Source organism: Bos mutus, chromosome 6, assembly GCF_027580195.1.
Source record: "Bos mutus isolate GX-2022 chromosome 6, NWIPB_WYAK_1.1, whole genome shotgun sequence".
Lineage (NCBI taxonomy): Eukaryota > Metazoa > Chordata > Mammalia > Artiodactyla > Bovidae > Bos > Bos mutus.
Window position 1 is genome coordinate 97,977,570 of NC_091622.1, and position 27,730 is coordinate 98,005,299.

Genomic DNA, 27,730 nt, shown 5'->3' on the forward strand with positions numbered 1-27,730 from the left:
CAAAGGACAGAAATTGTATGGACCTAACAGAAGCAGAAGATATTAAGAGGTGCCAAAAATACACAGAAAAAGTGTAAAAAAAGATCTTCACGACCCAGGTAATCACGATTGTGTGATCACTCACCTAGAGCCAGACATCCTGGAATGTGAAGTCAAGTGGGCCTTAGAAAGCATCACTATGAACAAAGCTAGTGGAGGTGATGGAATTCCAGTTGAGCTATTTCAAATCCTGAAAGATGATGCTGTGAAAGTGCTGCACTCAATATGCCAGCAAATTTGGAAAACTCAGCAGTGGCCACAGGACTGGAAAAGGTCCGTTTTCATTCCAATCCCAAAGAAAGGCAATGCCAAAGAATGCTCAAACTACCACACAATTGCACTCATCTCACACACTAGTAAAGTAATGCTCAAAATTCTCCAAGCTAGGCTTCAGCAGTACATGAACCGTGAGCTTCCAGATGTTCAAGCTGGTTTTAGAAAAGGCAGAGGAACCATAGATCAAATTGCCAACATCTGCTGGATCATGGAAAAAGCAAGAGAGTTCCAGAAAAACATCTATTTCTGCTTTATTGACTCTGCCAAAGCCTTTGACTGTGTGGATCACAATAAACTGTGGAAAATTCTGAAAGAGATGGGAATACCAGACCACCTGACCTGCCTCTTGAGAAACCTGTATGCAGGTCAGGAAGCAACAGTTAGAACTGGACATGGAACAACAGACTGGTTCCAAATAGGAAAAGGAGTACGTTAAGGCTGTATATCGTCACCCTGCTTATTTAACTTCTGTGCAGAGTACATCATGAGAAACGCTGGGCTGGAAGAAGCATAAGCTGGAATCAAGATTGCCAGGAGAAATATCAATAACCTCAGATATGCAGATGACACCACCCTTATGGCAGAAAGTGAAGAGAAACTAAAGAGCCTGTTGATGAAAGTGAAAGTGGACAGTGAAAAAGTTGGCTTAAAGCTCAACATTCAGAAAACGATCATGGCATCTGGTCCCATCACTTCATGGCAAATGGATGGGGAAACAGTGGAAGCAGTGTCAGACTTTATTTTTTTGGGGGCTCCCAAATCACTGCAGATGGTGATTGCAGCCATGAAATTAAAAGACGCTTACTCCTTGGAAGGGAAGTTATGACCAACCTAGATAGCATATTCAAAAGCAGAGACATTACTTTATCAACAAAGGTCCATCTAGTCAAGGCTATAGTTTTTCCAGTGGTCATGTATAGATGTGAAAGTTGGACTGTGAAGAAAGCTGAGCGCTGAAGAATTGATGCTTTTGAACTGTGGTGTTGGAGAAGACTCTTGAGAGTCCCTTGGACTGCAAGGAGATCCAACCAGTCCATTCTAAAGGAGATCAGTCCTGGACGTTCTTTGGAAGGATGGATGTTGAAGCTGAAACTCCAACACTTTGGCCACCTCATGTGAAGAGTTGACTCATTGGAAAAGACTCTGATGCTGAGAGGGATTGGGGGCAGGAGGAGAAGGGGACGACAGAGGATGAGATGGTTGGATGGCATCACCAACTCGATGGATGTGAGTCTGAGTGAACTCCAGGAGTTGGTGATGGACAGAGAAGCCTGGCTTGCTGCGATTCATGGGGTGGCAAAGAGTCAGACAGGACTGAGCGACTGAACTGAATAACTAATTAACAATGTCGTGTTCCAGGTACAGAGCAAAGTCGTTCAATTATACATATATTTGTGTATATGTATTCTTTTTCAGATTCTTTTCCATTATAGGTTATTACAAGATATTGAATATCGTTTGCTGTGGTATACAGTAGGTTTTTTATCTGTTTTATGTATAGTAGTGTGTGTCTGTTAATCCCAAACTCCTAATTCATCCCTCCTTCCACCTTTCCCCTTTGATAACTGTATGTTTGTTTTTCCCCATGACCTTTTGCCATCAGTTAAATATAAAAATCTCTCTCTTTGTCCACACTCTAAGGGCTTGCTGCTCAAAGTGTGTCTGTACACCAACAATATCAGCATCACCTGGGAGCTCCTAGAAATGCAGAATCTCAGGCCCCATCCCAGCCCTAGGAAGAATCTTCACTCTCAGGAGCCCCAGGGATTCCTACCCACTTTAAAGTTTGAGGAGCTCTGGACTATATGCTAACCCTTTTCTTCATTTTCCTATACAACTTCCTTTGGCCTCAGGTGTTGACAAGGGGTCATGCATGGACTTGACAGTTTCATCAAAAAGTTTAATATTTTAGGACTGGAAGGGATCTTAGAAATTACATAATAATAAGGGAACCATGGGATTTATCACTCAAACCAGGACATTTTTTGAGAGTGAAAGGAAGCGTTATTAAAAATGTATGGCAGAACAGGTGAAAACAGGATTGTCCTAAACAACCTCATTATTGAGTATTTACTATCAGCTAAAGTTTAATGCTAAAGCTGAAACTCCAGTACTTTGGCCACCTCATGCGAAGAGTTGACTCATTGGAAAAGACTCTGATGCTGGGAGGGATTGGGGGCAGGAGGAGAAGGGGACGACAGAGGATGAGATGGCTGGATGGCATCACTGACTCGATGGATGTGAGTCTGAGTGAACTCCGGGAGTTGGTGATGGACAGGGAGGCCTGGTGTGCTGCGATTCATGGGGTTGCAAAGAGTTGGACACGACTGAGCTACTGAACTGAACTGAAAGTTTAAATGGATTATCTCAAATCCCAATAACAACCTGCCCAGGTAGGTGTTATTAACCCTGGTTTACAGATATGGTAGGTGTAGTGGGTTGAACTGTAGCCTCCCAGAAGATATGCCCAAATTCTAACCTGTGAACATGAACTCATTTGGAAAAAAAGTTCTTTGCGGATTAAATATAATCAAGTAAAGAATCTCAAGATGAAATTGTTCTGGGGACTTTCCTGGTGGTCCAGTGGCTGACTCTGAGCTCTCAGTGCAGGAGGCCTAGGTTCAATAACTGATCACGGAACTAGATCTCACATGCTGCAACTAAAGATCCCACCTGGTGGAACTGAAGATAGAAAATCCAGAGTGCTGCAACTAAGACCCATAGTAGTCAAATAAATAAATAATAAAATATTTTTTAAAAAGAAATCATCCTGCATTAGAGTGAGCTTTAAATCTGGGGTGATGGGTGTCTTTATAAGAGAAGAAAAGGCCATTTGAAGACTGAGGCAGCAGGTATGCTGCCACAAGCCAAGGAACACTAAGTAACCCACGAAGCTGGAAGATGTAAGAACAGTTTGCCCCTGGAGCCTTTCGAGGGAGCTTGGCTCTGCAGACACATTGATTTCAGACTTCTGGCCTTTAGAACTGAGAGAATAAATTTATGTTTAGTCACTAGGGGGCTTCCTTGGTGGCTCAGTCAGTAAAGAATCTGCCTGCAGTGCAGGAGACCTAGGTTCAATCCCTAGGTTGTTAAGATCCCCCGAAAAAGGAAATGGCAACCCACTCCAGTATTCTTGCCTGGAGAACCCCATGGACGAAGGAACTAGGTGGGCTACAGTCCATGCAGTGGCAAGAGTTGGACATGACTTAGCTACTAAACCACCACCAAAGTCACTATGTTTGTGGTAATTTGTTATGGCAGCCCTAAGACAGTGAAGGGAGTCTTAAGCGTAGCACAGGAGGGAGTATCCTTCCTAGGTTTTAATGATAGAGCCTTAGGGTGGGCAAGGAAAGGAGTGAAGTGAGAAGGCTGAAGAAAGCATGGAGACCCCTTGCTATGTCTTGTCTCCCCTCTCCCTCCCCCATCACTGCAAAAGTGAGTCTATCTTGGTTCCTGTGTTTCAGGCAAGAAAAAGATGATCTTTTATCTCTCTCATTGAAGCCCCCTTCAATGTCTACACAGACCTTTGTTGTTACTAAATGATTTCAAACTCATCATCACATTTGACCCTAAAAAGAATCCATTTTACTGATGAGAAAACTGAAGCACAGAAGACTAAATGAATTGTTCAAATTTATGTGCTGGAGTCAAAACCCTTCAAATTCTACTTTATTGCTGAGGCAGGAGATAGATGAGCCCCAGGCTGAACAGTTTCTCTCCTATGGATAGAAACTCTGTAATAGCAGAAATTCTATAAAAACAGAACGATGGAGGAAGCTGGGCCTTGTCCAGATGAAACATGAAGACCACATATTCCTTATTCTGCAAGTCGAAGAGACCTCCCAGATCACACAGGCACAGAAAGGCTCCTTGGTGGTCAAAAAGGGAGGGAGCGTCACCTCATAGTAAGTGATAATCAACTACGCAATGAGCCTCTTCACTAGACTCCATTTTTGCTAAGAAATGAGCCTGCACACATGGGAGGGTCCTGAGATATACCAAATACAGACTCAGAACCAGGCAAATCAAATGATTGGCCTGAGGAAACCGGGAAGAAATGCCCCATAAAAGTAATTAAAACTGCCAGGAGGGTGCAACTGAGTGACTCTCTGAGCCCGCTTGTGTGTTCATCCACATTACTCTTTTCCTCCTAACAAACACTTTACTTGTTTCATCACTTGCCTTCTTTGTGGGAATTATTTTCTGCAAAGCTGAGAAGCCAGGGTGTTGTCACTGAGGATGGCCTCCATCTCTGGCAGGGAACCGAAGCCCCTTTTCAAGCTGCTGCAGGCAGAGGTCACTCGAGATCATAGCCATTTAACCATTCTGTTGTGGGACAATACTTCTTCCGTGAAAAAACAAACAAAAGCCCCCAAAAACAAAAGAAGCAAACCCAGTTCATGAAATTTGGTCATGAGCAACAGATAGCATTGCAGATTGTGGGCGCTCAGCTTTTGCTTCTCAATGGGTAGAAAAAGTCCGTCCTTAAACAAAGCTGCCTGCAACTGGGACTTGTTGGGTAAACTTCGGTATAATCTCTCAGGGTTCCTTAGTCATCTTCCTTTGAGGAAATAAAAGAAGCGTTTACGAGTTTTGCTTGAATGTATAGTGTTGAGCCAAAATAATCTTTGAGGATTTGGATTATGTGTTTTAAATATGTGTTTGTTTCCAGCAAGGACTTTGTAAGGATTTTGGCAATTGTTTTTCTTGTTTTCATAAAATGGCAGACCAAACAGAGGTTTAATGTTGAGAGGCCAAGCGCGTGAAACTTCTTTATTCGTAACTTGAATTTTAGGACCGAGTTACATTACTTTGCCCCTTCTTAGTGGGGGCGGGGGAGGGGGGGTTGTGATACCCACCGGGAGAGAGGTGCAAAGGCCGAATATTTACATTCCTCGCCGGGGGATTCTCCTTCCTTCCGCTCCTAGTTTCCGCTACACCTTAGGCCCCGGCAGCCTCCTTGGCAGTATTTTCGATCAGCCCTCTGAATTCAGTTTTTCTTGCCCTCCCCGCTTTTCCAGCTTGAAATAACACCCGAAAGAGACTGCTGTGAGATTTTTGGTCTCATTCAGTGACGACCTGGAAATCCCGGGGAGCCTGATTTTCTCATCTACTACACAGTCTCAACATGCCTTCTCCGGCTATATTCTTAAAAACAGATCAGGTTTCTAAAAGGCGTGAACCGCAGTGAAGTCAATACCCCTCCAAGGTTGTTCGAAGGAGGGCCAGCCAGACGGCGGTGCGGGAACTGAATTCCCCGGCAGCGCGCGTCCGCGGGGTGAAGCCAGCGCCGGCCTGGCGTTTTTCTGTGGTTTCTGTGCCTTAAGTTGGGGAAGGAGAGGGGAACTGTGGTCGGAATTTTGCCCCAGGAAGGGAGCTACCCTGGGCGGAAGGATTTCTGTGCCAGGGACGCGGCGGCTGAGCCAGGTGAGAGGTCGGAAAAAGCTTTCCCCTCCGGGGATGAGCTAGGTGTCTCCCTAGCGGCTCAGCAGAGGAGGGAGGGAAGGGGGGGCGGGGGGAGAAGGAGGTGTGGGAGACCGGGAAGCCGAGGAACCGAGGCGTTTCTCTCCCCTGCGGTTCCCTGCCTTCAAAGCCCGGCCGAGAGGTCGTTTTATACCCAAATAGGACCTTCTCTAGCGTCCCGGACCTATCGGTAGTCCATTCTGGGCATGAGAAAAGGCTAACGTTTTGCAGATGAAAATTCTGCCCCCAAAGGGACCTCCGCTGAGAGTGCTGGGAGGCGGGGCGGCGAAGGCGGGAGGCCGCCCGGGGAGGCTGCGGCGCTTTCCGCGTGGATCCCGCCTGGAGGCTCCCCGTTGGGTGGCGGAGGAGGTGGGGCCAGGGCAGGGCGCAGAAATAGGGACTCCCGGCGTCCGCGCGCAGCCCGCCGCCGGTGCAGTCCTCGGCCAGGCGCCAGGTCCGCGGCGGTGCGGTGCCGTGCGCCTCGGGATCCTCGCCCGGGAGGGCCTCCGTGAGTCACCGCTTGAGTTGTCGCAATCGCCACCCAGCGGAAATCGGACCCGGGGTGGAGCCGGTTCCCCGCCGCGCTCGCGTGTCTCCGCGCTCGCTCCCAGGTCTGCGCTCCAGGCGACGGCTTCGGTGGGGGGCCTGGGCCTCTGGCGCAGAGGGAGTTAATCGGCCGCGGCGAGGAGGAGCCCGAAGAGGAAGGAAGGAAATTGCTGTCCTTCTGAAAGTTTTTTTTTTTTTCCTTCCTCTCTTCTTTTTCCCCCGCAGAGGTGAGTGCCGGGAGGCGGCGGCGTTGACTCCTGGGAGCCGGGCTCCGCGCTGCTGCTCCCGGAGTTGCCTTCGGACTACCTGGAGACAGGGACGGCCATCGCACTCGGATCTCCTCTGTGGACCCCGTCGGGGTGCTCCGAGCCATGGATGGCGTGGAGCTGGCCGGGCAGATCCTTTACACCTGGCTGACCCTGGTGCTTGGCCTCATACTCCTGCCTTCGGCCTTTGGGGTGTCTTTGGGCATCTCTGAGATCTACATGAAGATCCTGGTGAAAACTTTAGAGGTGAGTCCGTGGAGGGATGCTGCTCCCCCTCCTCGGAGGGCTTTGGAGGGGGGAAACCCGGGGCGATGGGGAACAAGGTTAGAGCTGAGAGCTGAGGAGACGCCAGGAGACCAGGAGGAAGGTCAGTGGTCTGGAAGGAGGTGCGTTTTAGTTTATCCTCGGCCGTATCCCGGCTTCTCCCGCAGAGTTGGAGGGATCCTGAGACCACTGGACCACCTGGTTGCTGTGGTTGGAGGTAGAAAGACCCCACTCCCTGTTATTATGATGATGCTTTTTACTCATCTCAATAACAACGCGACCGCCTTTTCTATCACCGGTATTTCTTTACGTTCTTTAAGCGAGGCAGCCGCCACCGCATTCTCCTTAGTTTTTATAACCTCAGGTTTCAGAGGTCCTTCTGTGGACTAAGGTTTCCCGTCCAGAAAGGCATGAAGTTTATGCCCAAGATAAGAATGGATGGTAGAAAGAAATCTGATTATATTTTAGGAGTCATGGAAATTTAATCTAACCAATTGACACGTCATTGAAAATCTGTGTTTTTTTTGACTTCAGCTCTCCCTATCTTCCTGTTTCCAAATTTTGCAAAGAAAGGTGTTAGATGGGAGAGGCCCTAATGGAACAACTGTAACTTGCCCTTCATACAGGGTTTTATTAAGTCACTGAGGGTTGCCTGTGGACTCTCATCAGATGTAGGGAGAGCAAATGTTATCCCCCCTTTACAGATAAGGACACTGAAACTCTGAGAAGTTCAGTGGTTTGCTTGAATCAAGCAGTGAAGACAGGAGTCTAACTGAAGTGAGGGCCTGTAGCCTAAAGGTTAATAGTGCAGACTCTGGTTACAGATTTGCTTTGACTTGGTACCAAAATCCCAGCTCTGCTTCTCAACAGCGGACTCACCTACTTCTTATGCTTCATGTTCCTTATCTATAAAATAGTAGTAATAATAAGAACTACTTCCATAGGGTTGTCAAGTGAGTTGAGTGAGTTAAAATATGTCAAGCACTTCAGATTGGTATCTGGACATGTTAGATGCTTTGTAATGTTTGCTGCTATTAAAAGAATAATATTATTGGGACTTGCCTGGTGGTCCAGTGATTAAGACTACACACTTCCACTGCAGAAGACACAGGTTCTATCCCTGAGGATCTTACATGCCTTGTTTCTCTAGCTGCTACAGAAGCTTCTAATGTGCCTACGTGCCTCCTCAGTGGTGTCCAGCTCTTTGTGATCCCATGGACTGTAGCCTGCCAGGCTCCTCTGTCCGTGTGGTTTCCCAGGCAAGAATACTGAGTGGGTTGCCATTTCTTCCTCCAGGGGATCTTCCCTACCTAGGGATCAAACCCGAGTCTTCTGTGTCTCCTGCATTGGCAGGTGGATTCTTTACAGTACCTTCTTACACGGGTTCTCATTTTTCTGCCCTTATTCTCTGCCTGGGGCTTGGCTTTATTTGCTCTTCTCCCTCAGCCAGGAGAGTGGCTTTCAGATACCCATCTCTAATCTTTTATCTCCTACCTGGAGATTACCTGTTGATCAGCCACCAGCTGCTGCTGCTGCTAAGTCGCTTCAGTTGTGTCGATCTCTATGCGATCCCATAGACGGCCGGCTGTCCCTCGGATTCTCCAGGCGCGAACACTGGAGGGGGTTGCCATTTCCTTCTCCAACGCATGAAAGTGAAAAGTGAAAGTGAAGTCGCTCAATCCTGTCCAACTCTTAGCGACCCCATGGACTGCAGCCCATCAGGCTCCTCGGTCCATGGGATTGTCCAGGCAAGAGTACTAGAGTGGGGTGCCATTGCCTTCTCCACACCCACCAGCTAATCTCCTACAAATCTTTTCTACCTACTCATGTTTTATCTCACATTTTTGTTGTACTTTATGGTTGATTTTCTGTCTAGTCTTTAAAAGTTATATTTGACTGTTCATCAGCCCTCATGTTTTAAAAGTTCTGTTGTTTCTACTTGGGAGATATTTCAGTCTCGAACCTTCCTTCTTGACATCACACTTTGGACATGGTCACAAATGAATGGTCACAAATAAATTTTTAGAAGTGTGAATTTCATGTGGTCACAAATAAATTTTTAGAGATGTGAATTTCCTAGCTGCCTCTTGCCTTAGATCATCTGCCTGTAGCAGATGATTATTTTCAGCTGGTGTTCACTCTTAGAACTCTGAAATGACTGAACTGTTCTCCCACATAGTAATATCTTTTGGAATTGATACTTCAAGTGAGAATATAGTAAATTGCACACTCTATCTTCCAGGTGCTGACTCTTGAATGCTTGCGTAAGTCAGCTACAGCTAAAGAGACGTCAAGGAGACTGGCCTGCTAGTCCCTGTAGCGTGTGTGAGTGCTTGCGTGCTCAGTAGTATCTGAGTCTTTGTGACCTTATAGACTGTAGCCTGCCAGACTCCTCTGTCCATGGGATTTTTCAAGCAAGAATACTGGAGTGGGTTGCTATTTCCTCCTCCAGGGGATCTTCCCAACCCAGGGATTGAACATGATTCTTGGATTCTTTATGCCACTGAGTCACCAGGGAAGCCCTCTAGTTGCTGTTAGCTTGGCAAATAACTTCTACACTTTGAAGAGATATCTCCAGTCCAGGATCTGACTTTCAGTGTGGCAAGGCCTCAAGTTTTAATTTTTGTCCATCTAGATTTCAAGAGATTTTTAGAGATGTACTCCTTGTTAGTAAAGCTCTCAGGAATGCTAGTTTTCTTTTTCTGTATTTGCGCTGGGTCTTTCTTGCAGCTGCTGGATCTTTGTTGCTATAGGTGGGCTCTTCTTCAGTTGCAGCATGAAAGTGAAAGAAAGTGAAGTTGCTCAGTCATGTGGGACTCTTTGCGACCCCATGGACTGTAGCCTACCAGGCTTCTCAGTCCATGGGATTTTCCAGGCAAGAATACTGGAGTGGGTTGACATTTCTTTCTTCAGGGGATCTTCCCAACCCAGGGATCGAACCCAGGTCTCCCGCATTGTAGGCAGACGCTTTACCGTCTGAGCTACCAGGGAAGCCCTTCAGTTGCAGCATATGTTTCTCTTATTGTAGAGTATGGGCCCTAGTGTGTGCCAGTTCAGTAGTTGCGGTGCACAGGCTTAGAATTAATTTAATTTTAAATTAATTGAGAATTAGTTAAGTTCTCAATTAATTTAGAGTTAATTAAATTCTTAGTTCCCCGACCAGGGATCAAACCTGAAGCCCCTGCATTGGATGGTAAATTTTAACCACCAGACCACTAGGGGAGTCCCACCAGATTTCTAATTTTAGTGGAAGATAAACCAACTAGCTTGGAAACCAGGTAGATGGCAGCATAAGGAACCATCCTCTTTGCTAAGACCAAAGTTTATTAGGTCAGACAGATGCTTGGCATATATGTAGTTAGAATGGGGATTCATTTTGTGAGCCACCTCTGATTTGGTGGTAGCTGCCTGGGTGTCCTGTGTTTGGGAACAGCTGGGCGCCTCAGGGAAGAGCTATGATCCAGTAGTGAGGTCTGCTTTGGGCACAGGAGAGGGAGATGGTAACCCAGGGCTTTGTATCCTCCAACCAGAACAGCAATGTTGGAAATTGACAGTGTTGCTCAGTTGTGTCTAGCTTTTTGCGATCCCATGGACTGTAGCCTGCTAGGTTCCTCAATCCATGGAATTCTCCAGGCAAGAACATGGGAGTGGATAGCTATTCCCTTCTCCAGGGAATCTTCCTGACCCAGGTTTTGAACCTGGGTCTCCTACATTACAGGTAGATCCTTTACTGTCTGAGCCATCAGGGAAGCCCAGGACTGTATTTGGTATTTGAAAGACATTTGTTAGGCAGAGGTTGGTAGACTGGATTGTTTTTCTGCCGACTATGGGAATCATTCCCTTAAAGATTGTGCTGGTTGTTTAATATTAAAACATTTTCATATTTGGACAAATACCCTACTCTTTGTTAAAGTCCATTCAAGGTCCAGACCTTCTGTTACTCATTATTCCTTAGTATATTCTCAACTGACTCGGTGGTTTCTTTCTTTTACTTTCCAGCCCCAAGAATATATGGCTTCCCAGGTGGCCCTGTGGTAAAGAATCTGTCTGCCAATGCAGGAGACTTGAGAAGCTTGGGTTCGATTCCTCTGTTAGGAAGGTCCCCTGGAGTAGAAAATGGCAACCCACTCCAGTATTCTTGCCTGGAATATTCCATGGAGAGAGGAGCCTGGCTGGCTATGTATGTAGTTCTTGGGGTCCCAAAGAGTTGAACATAGCAACTGAGCACACACACAGCCCCAAGAATATTACTTGGACTCTTTAAAAATATATATTTATTTAATTTAATTAATTAAAAAAATATTTATTTGGCTGCGAGGGGTCTTAGCTGTGGCATGTGAGATCTTTGGTTTTTGTTGCAGCATGTGGGATCTTTTATTAATAGTTGTGGCAGGCGAAGTCTTAGTTGCTGCATGTGGGTTGTAGTTCCCCAACCAGGGATTGAACCTGGGCCCCCTGCATTGGGAGCTTGGGGTCTTAGCCACTGGACCACCAGGGAAATCCCTCTTTGGACTCTTTAATTAGAATTGGCTATTTTTCAGGTTTCCTTGGTTACAGTTTACATACCATTTTAAAAGGCTGTTTAGTTTTATACATGTGTGTTTACTTTGATAAGTTTTCTTGACAATGGGTAGCTTTTTTGTGACCATAAACTCAAAAAAATTCTGAAAGTTGCAGTATGAGGGGATAATCTTCAGAATAGCTGACTATGAAAACGACTAGTTGTCATATAACTCAGCCAGCTGAGGACTCTTCTGAGCTCTCCAGTTCAGGTAATAACTATTTATTAAGTACCTGCTGATTGCTGCCTTCTGCATTGCTGAATATCTTTATGTGTATTCATAAGTCCTTGATATGGCAAGCTACTTGAAAAACAGGGCTTGAATTTTTATCATAGAGTAAGTGAGTGAGTCTCTAAACCAGTGATTTTCTTCACTTCTGCTTCTTTTTTTTGGTAGTTTTTAATTTATTTATATATTTGGCTGTGCCAGGGCTTAGTTGTGGCATGCAAACGCCCAGGCCCCCTCTATTGGGAGCGCAGAGTCAGCCATTGGACCACCAGAAAAGTCCCTCTAAACCAGTGATTTTCTAGGGGTATATAGTAATTTTTAGGAAGTAGATGTGTCAGTATTATGACTTTATATTGGAGAAAGTTGTTTTAGGAGTGCGAACTATGCAAAGTAAAACTTCTGACTGAGGGAATGCATAGTCCATTAATACACCCTGCCTGGTAGGGTGTATTAATATATATTTAGATCTCTGGAAGAGAATATGAGTTTTTATGTTTATCAGACAGGAGCATGGATTAAAGGTTGAATTATGCTGTTCTCAACTAGGAAGGGTTAATGATGCTTGTTATTCATTGGTCTAAGGACTGTTATTCATTGGCCTAAAGTTCACAATTAGAGGGAAATAAAGAATGGAAAGAATATAGGATTAATGGAGAAAAAGATATGGGGGAGTGAGACATAAATTGCTGAATCTAACCATATATTGCAAGCAATAGATAGATAAAAGTAAATGTTAATGGACTTAATTTTCCCCTCAACTTTTGAAGAATAATTTGGACACATAAACAGCTGCCTCCAAATTTCTGGCTTTGTAACCTTGGGCAGGTCATTCAGCATCTCCACCTTAGTTTCTTCCTGTGTATTTAGGAATGTAGCTCACAGAGTTATTGTGCAGATTGAATGAGGAGAAGTGAATGAAAGCCATTAATATACACCAGGTGCTCAAATCTTAGTGGAGTTTGGATTGGAACACTCTTTGGTTGTATGTGTGTGTGTGTGTGTTTGCTCCTATGTAGCCAAGAATTAATCTACCTTCAGATCTGATGGGTCAGCACACACATATTCAGAGCAGACTACTCCTGACTTGTATTTTAGTTACTATTCTTTCCCTTACCGTCTCCTCCATTCACTGGTAATTTTTCTGTCTTTTAAAAAAGGCAGGTCAATAATTTTCAGATGGTTAACACTTCTGTTGTTATAACACTCAGGCATTACCCCTGGTGTTTTAAATACAGTAAATCTTCTAGAAGGCCATGACTGTTTATGACAGAGTGTGCTTAGTCACTCAGTTGTGTCTGACTTTTTGTGACCCCACGGACTGTAGCTCGCCAGGCTTCTCGGTCCATAGGATTTTCCAAGCAAGAATAGTGGAGTGGGTTGCCATGCCCTCCTCCAGGGGATCTTTCCTACCCAGGGATCCAATCGCGGCTCCTGTGTCTCTTGCATTGCAGGTGGATTCTTTACCTGCTGAGCCATTAAGTCATAATAAAAGAAAACTACCAAAGCAATGTGCTTCTTAGTTAACTTCATTCCACAACACCTCTCTGGGATAGGGTGTGTTATTCCCACTGATAGACTGAGGAAAGAAGGTTCAGAGAGGTGAGTTGACTGGACAGTGGCATACAGCTGTCAGTGGTAGAATCAGAATTTAACTTGAATCTAGAGCCTAAGTTCTTATTCTGCCAAGAGACCGTTTTATTTTGCTACAATTGATGGCCAGCCATTGAGTAGGCCTAACCTTTTGTAAGTGAAGCCGCTCAGTCGGGTCCAACTCTTTGCGATCCCATGGACTGTAGCCTACCAAGTTTCTCCATCCATGGGATTTTCTAGGCAAGAGTACTGGAGTTCGTTGCTATTTGCTTCTCCAGGGGATCTTCCCAGCCCAGGGACTGAACCCAGGTCTCTTGCATTGCAGGCAGACACTTTACCCTCTGAGCTACAATTTTCTACATTTTTCCTTTTTCCTTTCCCTCTCCTTAGTTAATTCTTAATGTGTCTTTTTAGCATGGAAACCGGAAGTTGAATTGTCTAGCTGACAGTGTCACATTTTTGCAAACTTTTGGCCCAAGTTAGAAAAATTAGGCTTACCCATTTCTTTACTGTGAATTGTGGACAGCTACTTATTTTCTTTCAAGAGGATTTTGAAATTAAGGGAAATGACAACCTGATGGAAAGTTGTCAGGACTTCCCTGGTGGTCCAGTGGCTAAGACTGCTTGCTCCCAATGCAGGGGCTAGGTTTGACCCCTGGTCAGAGGCCTAGATTCCATGTGCCACAACTAAGACCAGACACCGCTGAATAAATAAGTAATCATTAAAAGCAAAAGCAAAAAACGTGCTCGTCTTGAACACAGTAACTGTGTTTTGGAGGACAGACTTTGGAGCTAGCATTTCAGGAGAGGGGCTTTGTTCTAAACCTCGGGTGATGACAGAACATGGAGTTCTTTGGAGCACATCGTGCTGTTGCAGCAAAGTACCCATATTAGTTTGTTGCCATAGCAGAATCCCATAAACTCGGTAGCTTAAACCGTGGAAATTTATTCCCTCACAGTTCTGGAAGCTAGAAGCCCAAGATCAAGGTGTCAGCAGGTTTGATTTCTTCTGAGGCCTCTCCTTGGCTTGTAGATGGTGCCGTCCTGTAGGCAGTGGCCTGGAAGGTCTGTCTTGTGTATACGCGTCCCTAGTTCTTCCTGTTCGTATGAGGATACCAGTCATACTGGATTAGGACTTCACCCTAAGGGCTTCTGTTTAACTTAGTCACCTCTTTAAAGACTCAGTTTTCAAATACAGCCACGTTCTGAGGTACTGGGGGTTAGGGCTTTAACACATGAATTTGTACAGTTCAGCTCATAACAGCCATGCGATACCAATATTTTCCATCCTGTCAGCATGAACTGATTGTCCTAGTCTAAAGGTAATTCCCACTTATATAATACTCAAAAGCGCATGCCCACATTAAAAAAAAGAGCTCCAAGATAAGGATGAATGTTTATTTACAAAATTTTATCTTAATCATATCTTTAGTCTACTTAACAACCAATGATAGGTACCAAGACTGTAAAGTGAAAAACTCTTCCCCAGTGGCTCAGTGGTAAAGAATCTGCCTGTAGTGCAGGAGACGTTGGAGACGTGGGTTCAATCTCCTGGTTGGGAAGAACCCTGGAGGAGGGCATGGCAACCTACTCTAGGATTCTTGCCTGGGAAGTCCCATGGACAGAGGAGCTTGACGGGCTACAGTCTATGAGTTCACAAAGCACTGGACATTGTGTGTGGTCACAAAGCACACACACACACACACACACACACACACACACACACGCAGAAATGAACCTTCACCTCTACTGAGACAAGGTGGGAGGCATGAAAGTCCAGAATTTGAGAATTCCTGCCTGGGATCAGCAAGGGGGAGAAAAGGACGAAACCAAATTAAGACTCTGAGCCTGTTATCATTTGTGACTGGCCACTTGAAGCCGGGAAGATTAGGCACCTATTTATAGGCTGTTTTCTAGGCACAAATGGCATGTTCCTGCTTTGCTATTTGGGGTGTGGTGCAAGGGTCCTGATCCAGTCAGGTTATGCCCTACTTCTTGACCTTCATGTACGTGTTTTAAGTTATTTATTCTCTAGCACTTATTTTCTTATTTATTAAACAAAACAAAACAAAAAATCCTTTTATCTTTCTGCTTAATCCCTTCAGGCCCTGCAATAACTGAAGTGTGTTTTTTCATTTGTTTGTATTTTGGAAGGGGATTGTGCTGGGTCTTTGTTGAGGTGCACAGGCTTCTCGTTGCCGGTGGGCTCAGCAGTTGCAGTGCTGGAGCGCTCTAGTTATAGCGCGTAGGCATAGTTACCTGGCAGCATGTGGGATCTTAGTTCCCCAACCAGGGGTTGAACTCGAGTCTCCTGCACTGGAAGGTGAACTCTTAACCACTGGACGACCAGGAAAGTCCCAATAACTGAGGTTTTTGCCTTGACATGCTTAATAAATCCTGTCTTTTTGCCCCTTCAAAGGTGCTGAACTCTTAATTATAATTATTACAGTGACCTTTACTTCTTCTTTTGCTCTTCTCCTACCTCCCCAAGTCAGTTTAGGCACTGTTAGCTTTTAGAATTGTAATCATCTAGATGATATTTTAATTGATCCGTTCTCAGCTGAAGATGGTAGCCACTGGGTTTTCTGGAGTGCTGTCAAAAGAGTTTAGTTGCTGCTCTTGAACTGTGATGTTAATGGTAGGTGATTTGCTGCTGCTGCTGCTGCTGCTGCTGCTAAGTCGCTTCAGTCGTGTCCGACTCTGTGCGACCCTGTAGATGGCAGCCCACCAGGCTCCTCTGTCCTTGGGATTCTCCAGGCAAGAACACTGGAGTGGGTTGCCATTTCCTTCTCCAACGCATGAAAGTGAAAAGTGAAAGTGAAGTCACTCAGTGGTGTCCGACTCTTAGCGACCTCATGGACTGCAGCCCACCAGGCTCCTCTGTCCATGGGATTGTCCAGGCAAGAGTACTAGAGTAGGGTGCCATTGCCTTCTCCAGATGATTTGGGAAATATATAAAAAAAGTATAAAGAAGAAAAGAGCAAATCACACCTTGCTATATTTCTGGGAGTTAATTTTTTCTGTTCTTAAATTCTCTCAAAACTGGTTCCTCTTAATCATAATATTTTCTTTATCTTAGTAGGTAAGTGACCTCATGTGCAGATTTTTTTTTACTTTGTTTCTTTGTTTTAAATTTTTTATTGGTGTATAGTTGCTTTATAATGTTGTGTTAGTTTCAAATGTATAGCATAGTGAATCAGTTATACATATATATATCTTTTCTTTTTCACTTTTTTTAGATTCTTTTCCCAAAATAGGCCATTTATAGAGTATTGAGTAGAGTTCCCTGTGCTATACAGTAGGTCCTTGTTAGTTATTTGTTTTATGTATAGCAGTGTGTATATGTCAACACCAGTCTCCTTAGTGATTTCATGGATTCCTTTCCAGCTTTCCAAGTCTCACAATAGTCCTTCTGCAAGCTTCTGTCTGATATAGGCAGTTAGGCATCTTTGAGAATGTCTCATCCTTGATTGCCTAATTTGTTATGAAAATAATATTCTTTGTGTCCTGTGTTTATGTCTTTACATGTATTAATCTCATTTAATCCTCAAGGCAACCTTATGGGATAGGAACTATTATCCTCATTTAACAGATGAGGAAATTGAGGCTGAGAGGAATTAAGTAATTTTATACCCAGAGTTGATGTTATAGTCTGTGCTCTTGTCCTTCATATTTTCTGACCTTTTCAAGGAGTAATTTATTGGATACCAGGTGTGTGTGAGAGTTTTAATAAGGTAAACATGATCTTTTCCTCATTTTTATTTGGGAATTATTGGTAACTAATATAAGAGTATACCTGGGACTTGGAATCCTATTATATCAGAAATTCAGTGGGGTGTCTCTTCAATTCAGATAGCATGAGGGCTTAATGATTAATTTCATGTTATTTAAGCATGGTTTAAATATGTTGTGTCCTGTCTGTGGCACATTTTAAATTCATAACTTCTTGTTTTTTGAACAGTGGGCCACATTACGAATTGAAACAGGCGTTGCAAAGCAATCAGTCCTTAAAAACTCAGCTTCTGTCGGTAAGTCTCCCTTTTCATTATGACGGTTAAAATATCCAAATTGGGTAGATATGTGTCTACCCAACTTGAACTTGAAATATACCCAAAACAGTGCATTTTATGGGCCTTGGATTGTTCATAATTCTGTCCTTTATGCAAAATAGCAGCCTTCTGAGTTCTGGATGACTTTTCACTGTAGTCATACCATGCTGGTTCATCTATGTGTTCTTACAGGGTATTTCTAAAGGTATGCATTTAAAGGTGGTTGCCCATGGTATTTAAATGGTCTTAAGAAAAAAAGAAGGGGGCTAATTGGACCACCTAGGGTTAAGTTAAACCTATGTTGAGATTTCATTATCACCTTATTCTAACTTTGGTTCTTAAAGTATGTTCCTTAAAATATTATTTCCTGCTAAAAACCAATTAGTAATTAATGAAAAAAAAAAAACCTCCCTTGTGATATAAGCTTGGGAGTCACCACATGCTACTAATAATGTCTAGTAATAAAGGCTCAGAAAATTCGGTAGTAAAGACACTCCCTTAGTTTTTGTTAGAAGTGAGTTACCAAATCAACCGAGCTGACTAGTCCCTGCTTCTGTTTGTGTGTTTTTCCTTTGTCCCAAAAACCCCTTTCATGTGAGTTAAGAACTTTAAGAATTTTTTAAGACACAGGGTTCATAGGGGAGTAGAATTCTGTGGAAGCGATGGCAATGAAATTAGGAAGAAATAAACCCTTGATTTAATTAAAAGAATTAGGCTGTATGTGTTTTCCAAAAATAATGTATAGAAACAATATTGTGCCCATCTGATTTAGGGTTCAACATGGTCAAAATGTCAAACACTTCACTAGATGGGATGGAATTGGTCTTCAATTCCACGGAATTTGTCTTCTGAAGGCTTGTCTAAGGAATTGTAGATGGAATTACACTAGATGGAATTTGTCTTCTGAAGGCTTGTCTAAGGAATTGTAGATGGAATTACACTAGATGGAATTTGTCTTCTGAAGGCTTGTCTAAGGAATTGTAGAAATTATAGTACATTTTGGAAATAAAGAATTTGAAGGAACATATCTGTGCATTTTTGTATAATTAGATTGCTGTGTTCTAATGATTGAAGCAACTAGTGAGCTTTTCGTTGTCTATGTAAACACCAAAGGATTAGCACTGATAACGTTTTTACCAAGATTGGGTATTTCCGGCTATACTTGATCCTCTTTTTATTGCCGGATACCCTCTCTGATAGCGACTAAACGGCACTAAACGACCTAGTAACTTTTTTTTCTGGGTTCTCTTTAAATGTGCTTCCTGTGATTTAAGGAGAGAAGAAACTTTATTGCTGATTTTTTGTTGTACTCGATGAGACTTTGGGCTGTTGTTGACCTTGGATGAAATTCTCTGGGACCCTATAGATTGGCGTGGCGGCGGCCTATATCTTGGGCCATGAATTTAAAAGAGCACAAAGTGTTTCAATTTGGTAGTTAAGAGGATTAAACTCACTAGGTAAGGGTGCAGCATTGTTTTGGTTTTGTGAAAATTATTTGTTTTTGGCTGTGTCGCAGCACTTAGTCGCAGCACTTAGGCCTCTCTAGTTGAGGCACACGGGCTTAGTTGCCCCAAGGCATGTGAGGTCTTAGTTCCTGGGCCAGGTGTCCAACCTGAGTGCCCTGCGTTGGAAGGCAGATTTTCAACCCCTGGGCCACCAGGGAACTCTCTGTTTTAGTTTTTTCAGCCTAATGGGAATGAATATTTCCACTTGGATTTCTTTATTTTTGTCATGCTCTTTTTCTTTGCTTTTTCCTGGGGACCTCCAGGAGACCGTGGAAGTAAGCAGGAGGGGAAAATACACATCACAGTGGTTGAGAGTCATCTGTTGACTCTTTCGATGTCATCAAACACTTTTGATGTCTACAAAATTTGTCCTGTTTCCTTCGGAGTGGCTGCTCTTCCTTTTCAGCCTGTGCAGTTGGGAATTGACTATTGCAGAGACCAAGCATCTGTTGCCAGTGAGGCTGACAATGGATCCATAGGTGATTAAGACTCGGTTCCTGTGGGGAGACGGGCATCCGACAACCCACTGCAATAAATGCTCAAGTAGCTGCATAAGCAGTGGATGATGTGAGGTCTCATGTAGGCTCTGCCATGTGCTGCTTTCGTCTCTGTTAATCCCACAACTGTGCTTGGTATGCCCCTCTCCTCCTGACTTATGTCCTGTTTGGGTCACCCGGTGGCAGGGTGTGTCCTCTGTGGATACGTTCTGCTGCTTGGAGTCAGCCGGGAGGTAGTGTCACAGTCCTAGACAGAGGCAGAGGGTGATGAAACCTTGAGCACTTATGTGTCTGGCTGGTGCAATCTCCTGCCTTCAGAACATCCTGCCTCTGTCCCGCGGCCAACTAGAGCACAAGTCAGGGTTGAGCCGGGCAGAGTTTAGGCAAGGGTCACTGGCAGGCCACGGGCCGGGGGTGTGGGTATGATTTTGAGATGTCCAAATGATGTAGTGCTGATGAAAAATTTGGGGAACCGAGAGGAAGAGATGAGCTAAACAGGGATGAGAGTTATGTTTATTTTCTGCATCCAAAAATTCTCTCTGCCACTCTTACTTGGTGAAACACATTTTTGGAAACACTTTTCAAATCTCCCTCTCCAGTTAAACCCCTCTTGTACTGTATTGGGTTGGCCAAAAAAGTTCTTTCGGGTTTTCTGTACCGGCTTATGGAAAAACACAAATGAACTTTTTGGCCACCCCAATATTTTTTCTGTGCCTTTATTGAATAAGCTGATTGAAAGCTGAACTTTGAGAAGTGTTATCTTTGTGCTTAAATACTTGATTGCCGTCCTTGACTGTACTCTACCATGACTTTTATTAAAACGCTGTCTTAACTCATTGAGCTTTAAATATAATCATGAAGAGGCTCTTTAAGAAGCTCTGTCATTGTACATTCCTCTTCTAGGTTAGGGTTAGTGTTAAAACAGTGGTGAATATAAATTTTCTCCTCCCTTCAAGTAACTGTGTTATAAAGGAAGCATTCATCTTAAGTGGAGACTATAGAGTTGCCCTCTAACCTAGTTTTTCTTCCCTGAGAGCTGATGTGCTAGAAGGTAAAATAAGAGTCTTGGTTTCTTTGCATCAGCTGTGCTCTAGCCAGAGGACAAATGCATCTCCTTGGAACCCTGGAATGTGATTTTTAACAACTTTTATTTTACTTTGTTATAAATAGTGGAAGGGACCTTTGGACTATAAGAAGCCACTTGCCTCTTTCTTTGGGTATCTGATTTCCAGGATTAGACTGCCAGACTGGAAGGAGTCAGTAACTGTGATTGTCATTAAAATGAATGTCATTAATTATGTCATTTTCACGACTCAAGATAAATTCCACTGTAATTGCCTTATGGTGCTAGGACACCGTGATGATTACCAACTGAATGTTGACAGGCAGGAATTAAGTGCCTGCAGTTGCCCTTACCTGGGGAGTGAGTCACAAACAATGCATGTAGAGGCTGTGGCTCACACCTGCTGGTGTTCCCTGGTACGTGTTGCTGGCTTTGTTCCGTGGTGCGTGTTGCTGGCCTGACTCAGCATTATTGTCAGTGGGGAAACATACTTGCCTCCTCCGGCCCTCCACCTTGCTCTGTTCCAGCAAGGATTTGGGGCCATGTGCTGCTGCTGCTGCATCGCTTCAGTCGTGTCCGACTCTGTGCAACCCCATGGACTGCAGCCTACCAGGCTCCTCCATCCATGGATTTTCCAGGCAAGAGTACTGGAGTGGGGTGCCATTGCCTTCTCCATGGGGCCATGTGGCTTACCGTTAATTAAGCCCCTGGGTTAAATTTTTTTCTTCTCTCCTACATCTCTTGCCCCTCAGCACCCCGACTCCACCTCTCCCTTCTCCCGAACATACACAAAGGACAAAATGCTGTGGCGAAGCTTCTTATGTACCTGTTCAAGGAGAATTCAGCCCCACTAATGTCTCCCACTAATTTCATTCACATTTGGAATTCTTTTGTGAGAACTGACTAACCATGTTGATACCAGTACAACATTATTATTAGTAGTAGTAGTAGTTGTTGCTGTTTCATTGCTCAGTTGTGTCCAACTCTATGTGACCCTGTGGACTGTAACCCACCAGACTCCTCTATCCATAGGATTTCCCAGGCAAGAATACTGGAGTGGGTTGCCATTTTCTTCTCCAGGGGATCTTCCAGACCCAGGGTTTGAACCCGGGTCTGCCTGGCAGGTGGATTTTTTACCACTGAGCCACCTGGGAAGCCCTGTAATTCCATTTATATAAATTGACCAGGAGAGATGAATCCATAGACACAGAATACAGTTAGGGGCTGGGGTAGAGGGGTAAGGAGTGACTGTTTCACGGGTTCAAGTCTCCCTTGGTGGGAATGAAAATGTTCTGGAACCAAATAGAGGGGCAGCTGCACACTGTGAATGAGCTAAATGCCACTGAATTAGACACTTGAAAATAGTGAATTTGGTGTTAGATGAATTTCACCTCAATTTTTTTTTTCTTCTTGCCATACCACAAGGCATGTGGGATTCTTTACCGCTGAGCTATAATGACAACTTAGTTTAGCGACACTTTGGAGGACAATTTGGCAATTTGTAGCAAAGTTGAAGACCTACTTATTACCTGTTAACTCCTCAATTCCTGTGATATCAAAGCTATCCAAACTCAGCATGTATGTGTTAGGAGACATGTTATGAGTGCATGGAAACGTGGAAATGTGGAGACGACCCAGTTATTCCTGGGGAGGGAAGATTATATAAAGTGCTTTATTTATACTGTACAGTAATCAAAATGAATTAAATGGATTTGCATGAAGAAAACAAAATAGACAAATCTCAAACAACGTTGAGAGAAAATGAATATACAGTATGATAATATTCATTTAAAATTCAGTACCTTAAACAGATATAAGGTTTAAGTACCTTAAACTATATATTTATGTAGATGTATGTCAATTAGTGTGAAGGAGCCTGGTGGGCTGTATACAGTCCCTGGGGTCGCAAAGAGTCAGACACAACTGATGAGAGATTGGTCTTATGTCGATTAGTAATAAAACACTTATGGAAATGATACATCAGCTAGAAGGAAGGTCAGATGGAGAGGTGGGCTTTAACTGTACCTATGATTTTTTCTTTAAAAAATAATTGAAGCAGATAGGCCAGTGGGTTTCTTTTCTTTGTTGAACTCGTATGTTTTGGTTAAACTTGTATTTTAAACATACATGTTAAGAAAACCAATCAAATAAGTTATTAATATCAATAATCATTCAGCTAGAGTCTGTAATCTGATGAATGGAACGAGTTTTATGTGAATAGAAAACAGACACTTATCTCAGGGGTGTGACTGATGGATTCAAGCTCCAAAATTCATCTCTAGTCAGTATGCCCAGTGCCGGGAATTTAAACTTAAACCTGTGGAACAGAGGCGCTAGTAACTGAGTTAGAGCGGAGTTTCACAACCTTAGTACTACTGACATTTTGTTGTTCAGTTGCTTAGTCGTGTCCGAGTCTTTGTGACCCCATGGACTACTGCCCACCAGGCTCCTCTGTCCATGGGATTCTCCAGGCAAGAGTACTGGAGTGGGGTGCCGTTTCCTCCTCCAGGGGATCTTCCCGACCCAGGAATTGAACCAGGGTCTCCTGCATTGTGGGCAGATTCTTTACCAACTGAGCCATCAGGGAAGCCCCAAATGAAGGCTCTGCCCTCTCTGAAGCTGAATCATTCTTTGTTACAGGGAGCGGTCCTGCATAGGGTTCCGGGTCTCTACTCACTAGGTGACACTAACACATTGTTAATGTGACAACCCAGATATTGCCCACTGTCCCCTGGGGGCAAAATCCTCCCCTTTCTCCCCCACCCCGCCTTCCACTTCTCTTAGTGAATAATATGTTAATCTATCGGTACCCACTCTTATTGGAATAATTTATTTAGTGTTCTAACCAGTAGCCCCTCAAAGGAGCAGAACTTGATTTCTCCAGTTTGTGGCGACTGGTTTGGGGGGAGATGGTATGCGAGGTAAGGCATGAAAACCACAGGGTTAGCGGGGTCACTGGATGGTGGGAGAGGAGGCGGCAGGTTCTTCAAGGAAAGGGAGAGGCGAGTGGAGGGAATCTTCCTTCAAAGTTTACCTCGTCATCCGATGAAAATAGACTTCCTCTTTTAGAGGAATCTTTACTCTCTTACCTCTGAACGCAGATGACTGTGCATGTTATTCTGGCCAACAGTGAGTAAGCGGGATGGAGTGGTTTTGGCAGAAAAGAGAAGACAGGACGTCAGAGCAAACTAATGGTCTTAACTGTGCGGTGAGGGATGGGTGGGAAAAGAGCAATTTGATCCATACATCACAGAGAGGAAGGCTCCTAGCCTAAGAAACCAGTTTTTCCAGTATGTTTTAGCCCATAAAACATACTCTATTATTTTTCAAGATTGTTCTCCTTTTCATATAGCTGTAACAAAGTGGATGACTTGCCCTGTGCCCTGTCCCTATTTTCTGTGAAATTAGGTTTTGTTTTAAATTTGTTTTTTAAAAAATTATGTATTTTTTAAATGAAGGATACTTGCTTTACAGAATTTTCTTGTTTTCTGTCAAACATCAATAAGAATCAGCCATAAAAAAAAAAAAAAAAAGTACCTAATCTAAGCAGATTTTTAATCTAATGGCAACCCACTCCAGTTTCCTTGCCTGGGAAATTCCATGGACAGAGGAGCCTGGCGGGCTGCAGTCCATGGAATCACAGAGTTGGACTGTGTTTTCCGGGTGGCTCAGTGGTAAAGAATCTGCCAATGCAGGAGACACAGGTTTGACACAGTGGATCTTCCCTGGGTTGGAATGATCCCCTGGTGAAGGAAGTGGCAATCCATTCCAGTATTCTTGCCTGGGAAATCCCATGGACAGAAGTACTTGGCAGGCTGTAGTCCACGGGGTCAGAAAATAGTCAGAAACAACTTAGTGACTAAACAACAACAAATCCTCAGCTGTTGGAAGTCTTGTTGGTGATTTCGCTCTCTTTATCCCAATTCCCTCTGTTGTTTAGAACAGGGGATCTGCATTTCAGAATTATGAGATTTGAAACAGCTGGGTGTAAACGAAGACTCAAGGACTCTTTGAGAGGGAAAAGAATGTAGGATCAGATGATAAGACAGTCAACTCAAGAGCACGTCTCCTGTTTATTTAGAGTTCTCTACTGCTGGGAGGGGTGGACATCTCATTGGGGACTCATCAAATTTAAAATGCAGCTTGTTATTTTAGAAGCGTTCCTAAAACCAGCTTCCCCACCCACCACACCCCTTCTGGCCACCCTACACCACAGAGAAAACCCTGATCAAAATGCCAAAGCTTTTCCATTCTGTTTCTGCCTTATAGGTGAGAACCTATCAATAATAATGATAATCTTTGTTAAACACTGACTCCATTGTGCAAACTTTATTTACATTGCTTATGTCAAGATAATGTCTTGTTAGGGCTTCCCCTGTGGCTCAGTGGTAAAAAGAACCCACCTTGCAAGGCAGAAGACGTGGAATCGATCCCTGGGTCGGGAAGATCCCCTGGAGAAGGAAATGGCAACCCACTCTAGTATTCTGGCTACAGTCCATGAGGTCTCAAGAGTCAGACACGACTTAGCAACTAAACAACATTTTCTTAATCCTCATTTTATAGATGAGAAAATTATAGATGAAGAAGCTCAAGTAACTTGCTTCAGATCATGTCACTAGTCAAAGGCAGCCTGGAAAGGAATCTCAATTTGTCTTTCCTACTCAAAACCCCTTGCCACCACTCCCTACCCTAATCCATGCCTTCCTTACCAGCCTGTCTGGTCAACGTCTTCTGATTCTCCCTTTGAAGGTTGAGGTGACTCTTGCACAAATGGAAACTCCTCTGCTGGGTGTTGGCTTTGTCACATGCTAGGAAACTCATAACATTTCAATCTCAAGACATCAACAGAAATTTTAAAGAAATGACTCTTTTCAGACTATTCAACATTATGATCAAAGCTACTGTACATAAATGCCAAACCCTAAGACTGACATTTTAATTGAATTAATGGTTCATTTGATGATGAAGTTTTATGGACACTTTGTGTTGTGGAATTTCTTGTTTAATCTGATTAGTTATGTCCAAAGCAATGAATAATGTGTGTCAGTCAAAATATGAGTCGACAGTGTATTGAATGAGATGTTAAAATGTTAGTTGTTAAAATGAAACTATGCCTGTTATTCCAAATGCCTGTTGGTTTCTCTGCAGTGTCAGTTGACAACCGATTACAGTGTCCATACTTCTACTCTACTGATGCCTTGAAATGGGTATAAATACATAATTCATTCCATGATTATATATCTGGGGCTAAAATCCTCCCATTTTATAATCAGTATTGGCTATTTTGTACGTTTCTGAAGTACTGAGGGATATAATGATGGAAATCATGGTAGGTTTTCTCATCCATGTTTCTCAAGAGGCTGCAAGTACATTTCCAGTACTTCTGGCTTAGTGCTTTTAGTCTTGATAACCGAGACACTAATAGAAAATTACTCACAATGAAAACGGCAAATTACTCTATCATAGATATATGAACCATGTAGAAATCAGGAAAATAGAACATTTATTTCAGCAGAACTTTTGCTTCTATCTTAATCCCAAATAACAGGGTCAACAAATGCATTCTGTTGGGTTGGCAGAAAGTTCATTTGGGTTTTTCCATACACTGTTACAGAAAAACCCAAATGAACTTTTTGGCCAGTCTAGGACCATGTTCATCTTCCTGTGACCCTGGAGACATCACTAAGTGATGATGTCTTTGTCACCACTCAGCCGTCTTTATGGTCCAACTCTCACATCTGTATATGACTACTTGAAAAACTATAGCTTTGACTATATGGACCTTTGTCCGCAAAATGATGTCTCTGCTCTTTAATACACTGTCTAGGTTTGTGATAGCTTTTCTTCCAAGGAGCAAGCATCTTCTAATTTCGTGGCTACGGTTACTGTCTGCAGTCATTTTGGAGCCCCAGAAAATAAAATCTGTCACTGTGTCCACTTTTTTCCCATCTGGGTAGCAGCTATTTTTTCTCTTCTCCTGGGTGACCCAGTGGCGCTGGATTGCATTCTGAACACTGCTTACTCGTCTTGAAGTGTTCTGTGTTTGGGTCCTGTATCTCCTCAAATAGAACTAACTTACGTGGATGGACCTGCAAACACTTGTTCCTGTTTGAAAGTTCGCAAGTTGAAAGTTATGTAGGGGACTTACTGTACTTTGGAGACAGTGCAAATACATAGCGAATGACACCTTTCTTCAAGTTCTAAGAGAAAAGATTGTTATGGATGGTGATTTCAGATATCCCTTTGTAACCAGTGGTCTCTTGGTTTAAGCAAAATGGAAATTGATAATGAATTCCAGAGACCATCCCTAGAAAGGGAGAAAGAAAGGAGATTAAGATTGGATAGACAGTGCAAGTGTTGGCTATGTGTGATTTATAGCGTGCACCCGCTTGGTAGATTATGTAAAGTACTCCAAGTCTTTGTAGAGGCTTGGTGGTGGTGTTTTTTTCCCCCAAGTGTGGTAAACTTTTTGTTTATTAAGTTGGTATCTGTTAGTGTTTCATGCAAACTTGAATCCCCTTCCTTCCTCTTCCTGCTTCTGCCACAGCATTTGCACAGATATACTTGAAAAAATGAATGTCCCCATTTTCAGTGACTCATATGTTCACACAGTGAGTTTTCTTGCCAGTCAGTGGCAACCCACATGATCCTCTGCAACAGTTACTGAGTGTGTGACACCAGCAGGCGTTGTGAAATCCCAGCGCGGCAGTTCTCAGCTTAGCCTCTGGTGCCCCTCTCAATGAGCCTGTGCCCAAGATCGCTAATTAGTAGGGAAGCTTGCGTCTCAGAGTACCTGTGCAAGAGAAAAACCGGCATTTTGTAATCAACAAAAAGAGCGGACATCCTTTTCTTTTTTTTTTTAAAGGCAGGACATTGCTTTGCCATTTCACCCTCATCTTTTTTAAAAAAAATTATTATTTATTTGTGGTTGCGCTGGGTCTTTGTTGCTGTGCGTCAGCTTTCTCTAGTTGTGATGATGACAGGGCTACTCTCTAGTTGCGGCACGTGGGCTTCTGATGGCGGTGGCTTCTTCTGTTGTGGAGCACGGGCTCTAGGCACATCAGCTTCAGTAGCTGCGACTCATGGGCTCTAGAACGCAGGCTTATTAGTTACGGTGCATGGGCTTAGTTGCAGCATGTGGGACCTTCCCGGATCAGGGATCGAACTTGTGTTCCCTGCATTGGCAGGAGGATTCTTAACCGCTGAACCGCCGGGGAAGTCCCTATCCTCATCTTCACAGGGCAAGCCAGCCATTGTGTCTTTTTAGTATAAGCCAGATTTAGTTGTAGTAAAAGCCTGATTTAAATGCTGAAGTTGAAATTGTAATACTTTGGACACCTGATGCGAAGAATTGACTCATTGGAAAAGACTCTGATGCTGGG

At 43.6% G+C, this 27,730-nt stretch overlaps 1 protein-coding gene across 3 annotated transcripts in view; it reads left to right on the forward strand.

Annotated features, from left to right (window-relative positions):
- Positions 1 to 5,589: 5,589 nt before the first annotated feature.
- The window catches only part of GPAT3 (glycerol-3-phosphate acyltransferase 3), a 72,565-nt gene continuing 50,424 nt past the window's right edge, over positions 5,590 to 27,730 (forward strand). Inside the window, exons 1-3 of one of the 3 annotated variants that reach the window (XM_070372632.1) lie at positions 5,590 to 5,742; positions 6,550 to 6,836; positions 17,196 to 17,262. In XM_070372632.1, coding sequence (XP_070228733.1) covers positions 6,696 to 6,836; positions 17,196 to 17,262 — 208 coding nt within the window. In that variant the 5' untranslated portion in view covers positions 5,590 to 5,742; positions 6,550 to 6,695. Of the gene's footprint in view, positions 5,743 to 6,149; positions 6,390 to 6,549; positions 6,837 to 17,195; positions 17,263 to 27,730 lie in introns of those variants that run through there. The other 2 variants (XM_005906494.3, XM_070372633.1) reach the window with 2 other exon arrangements.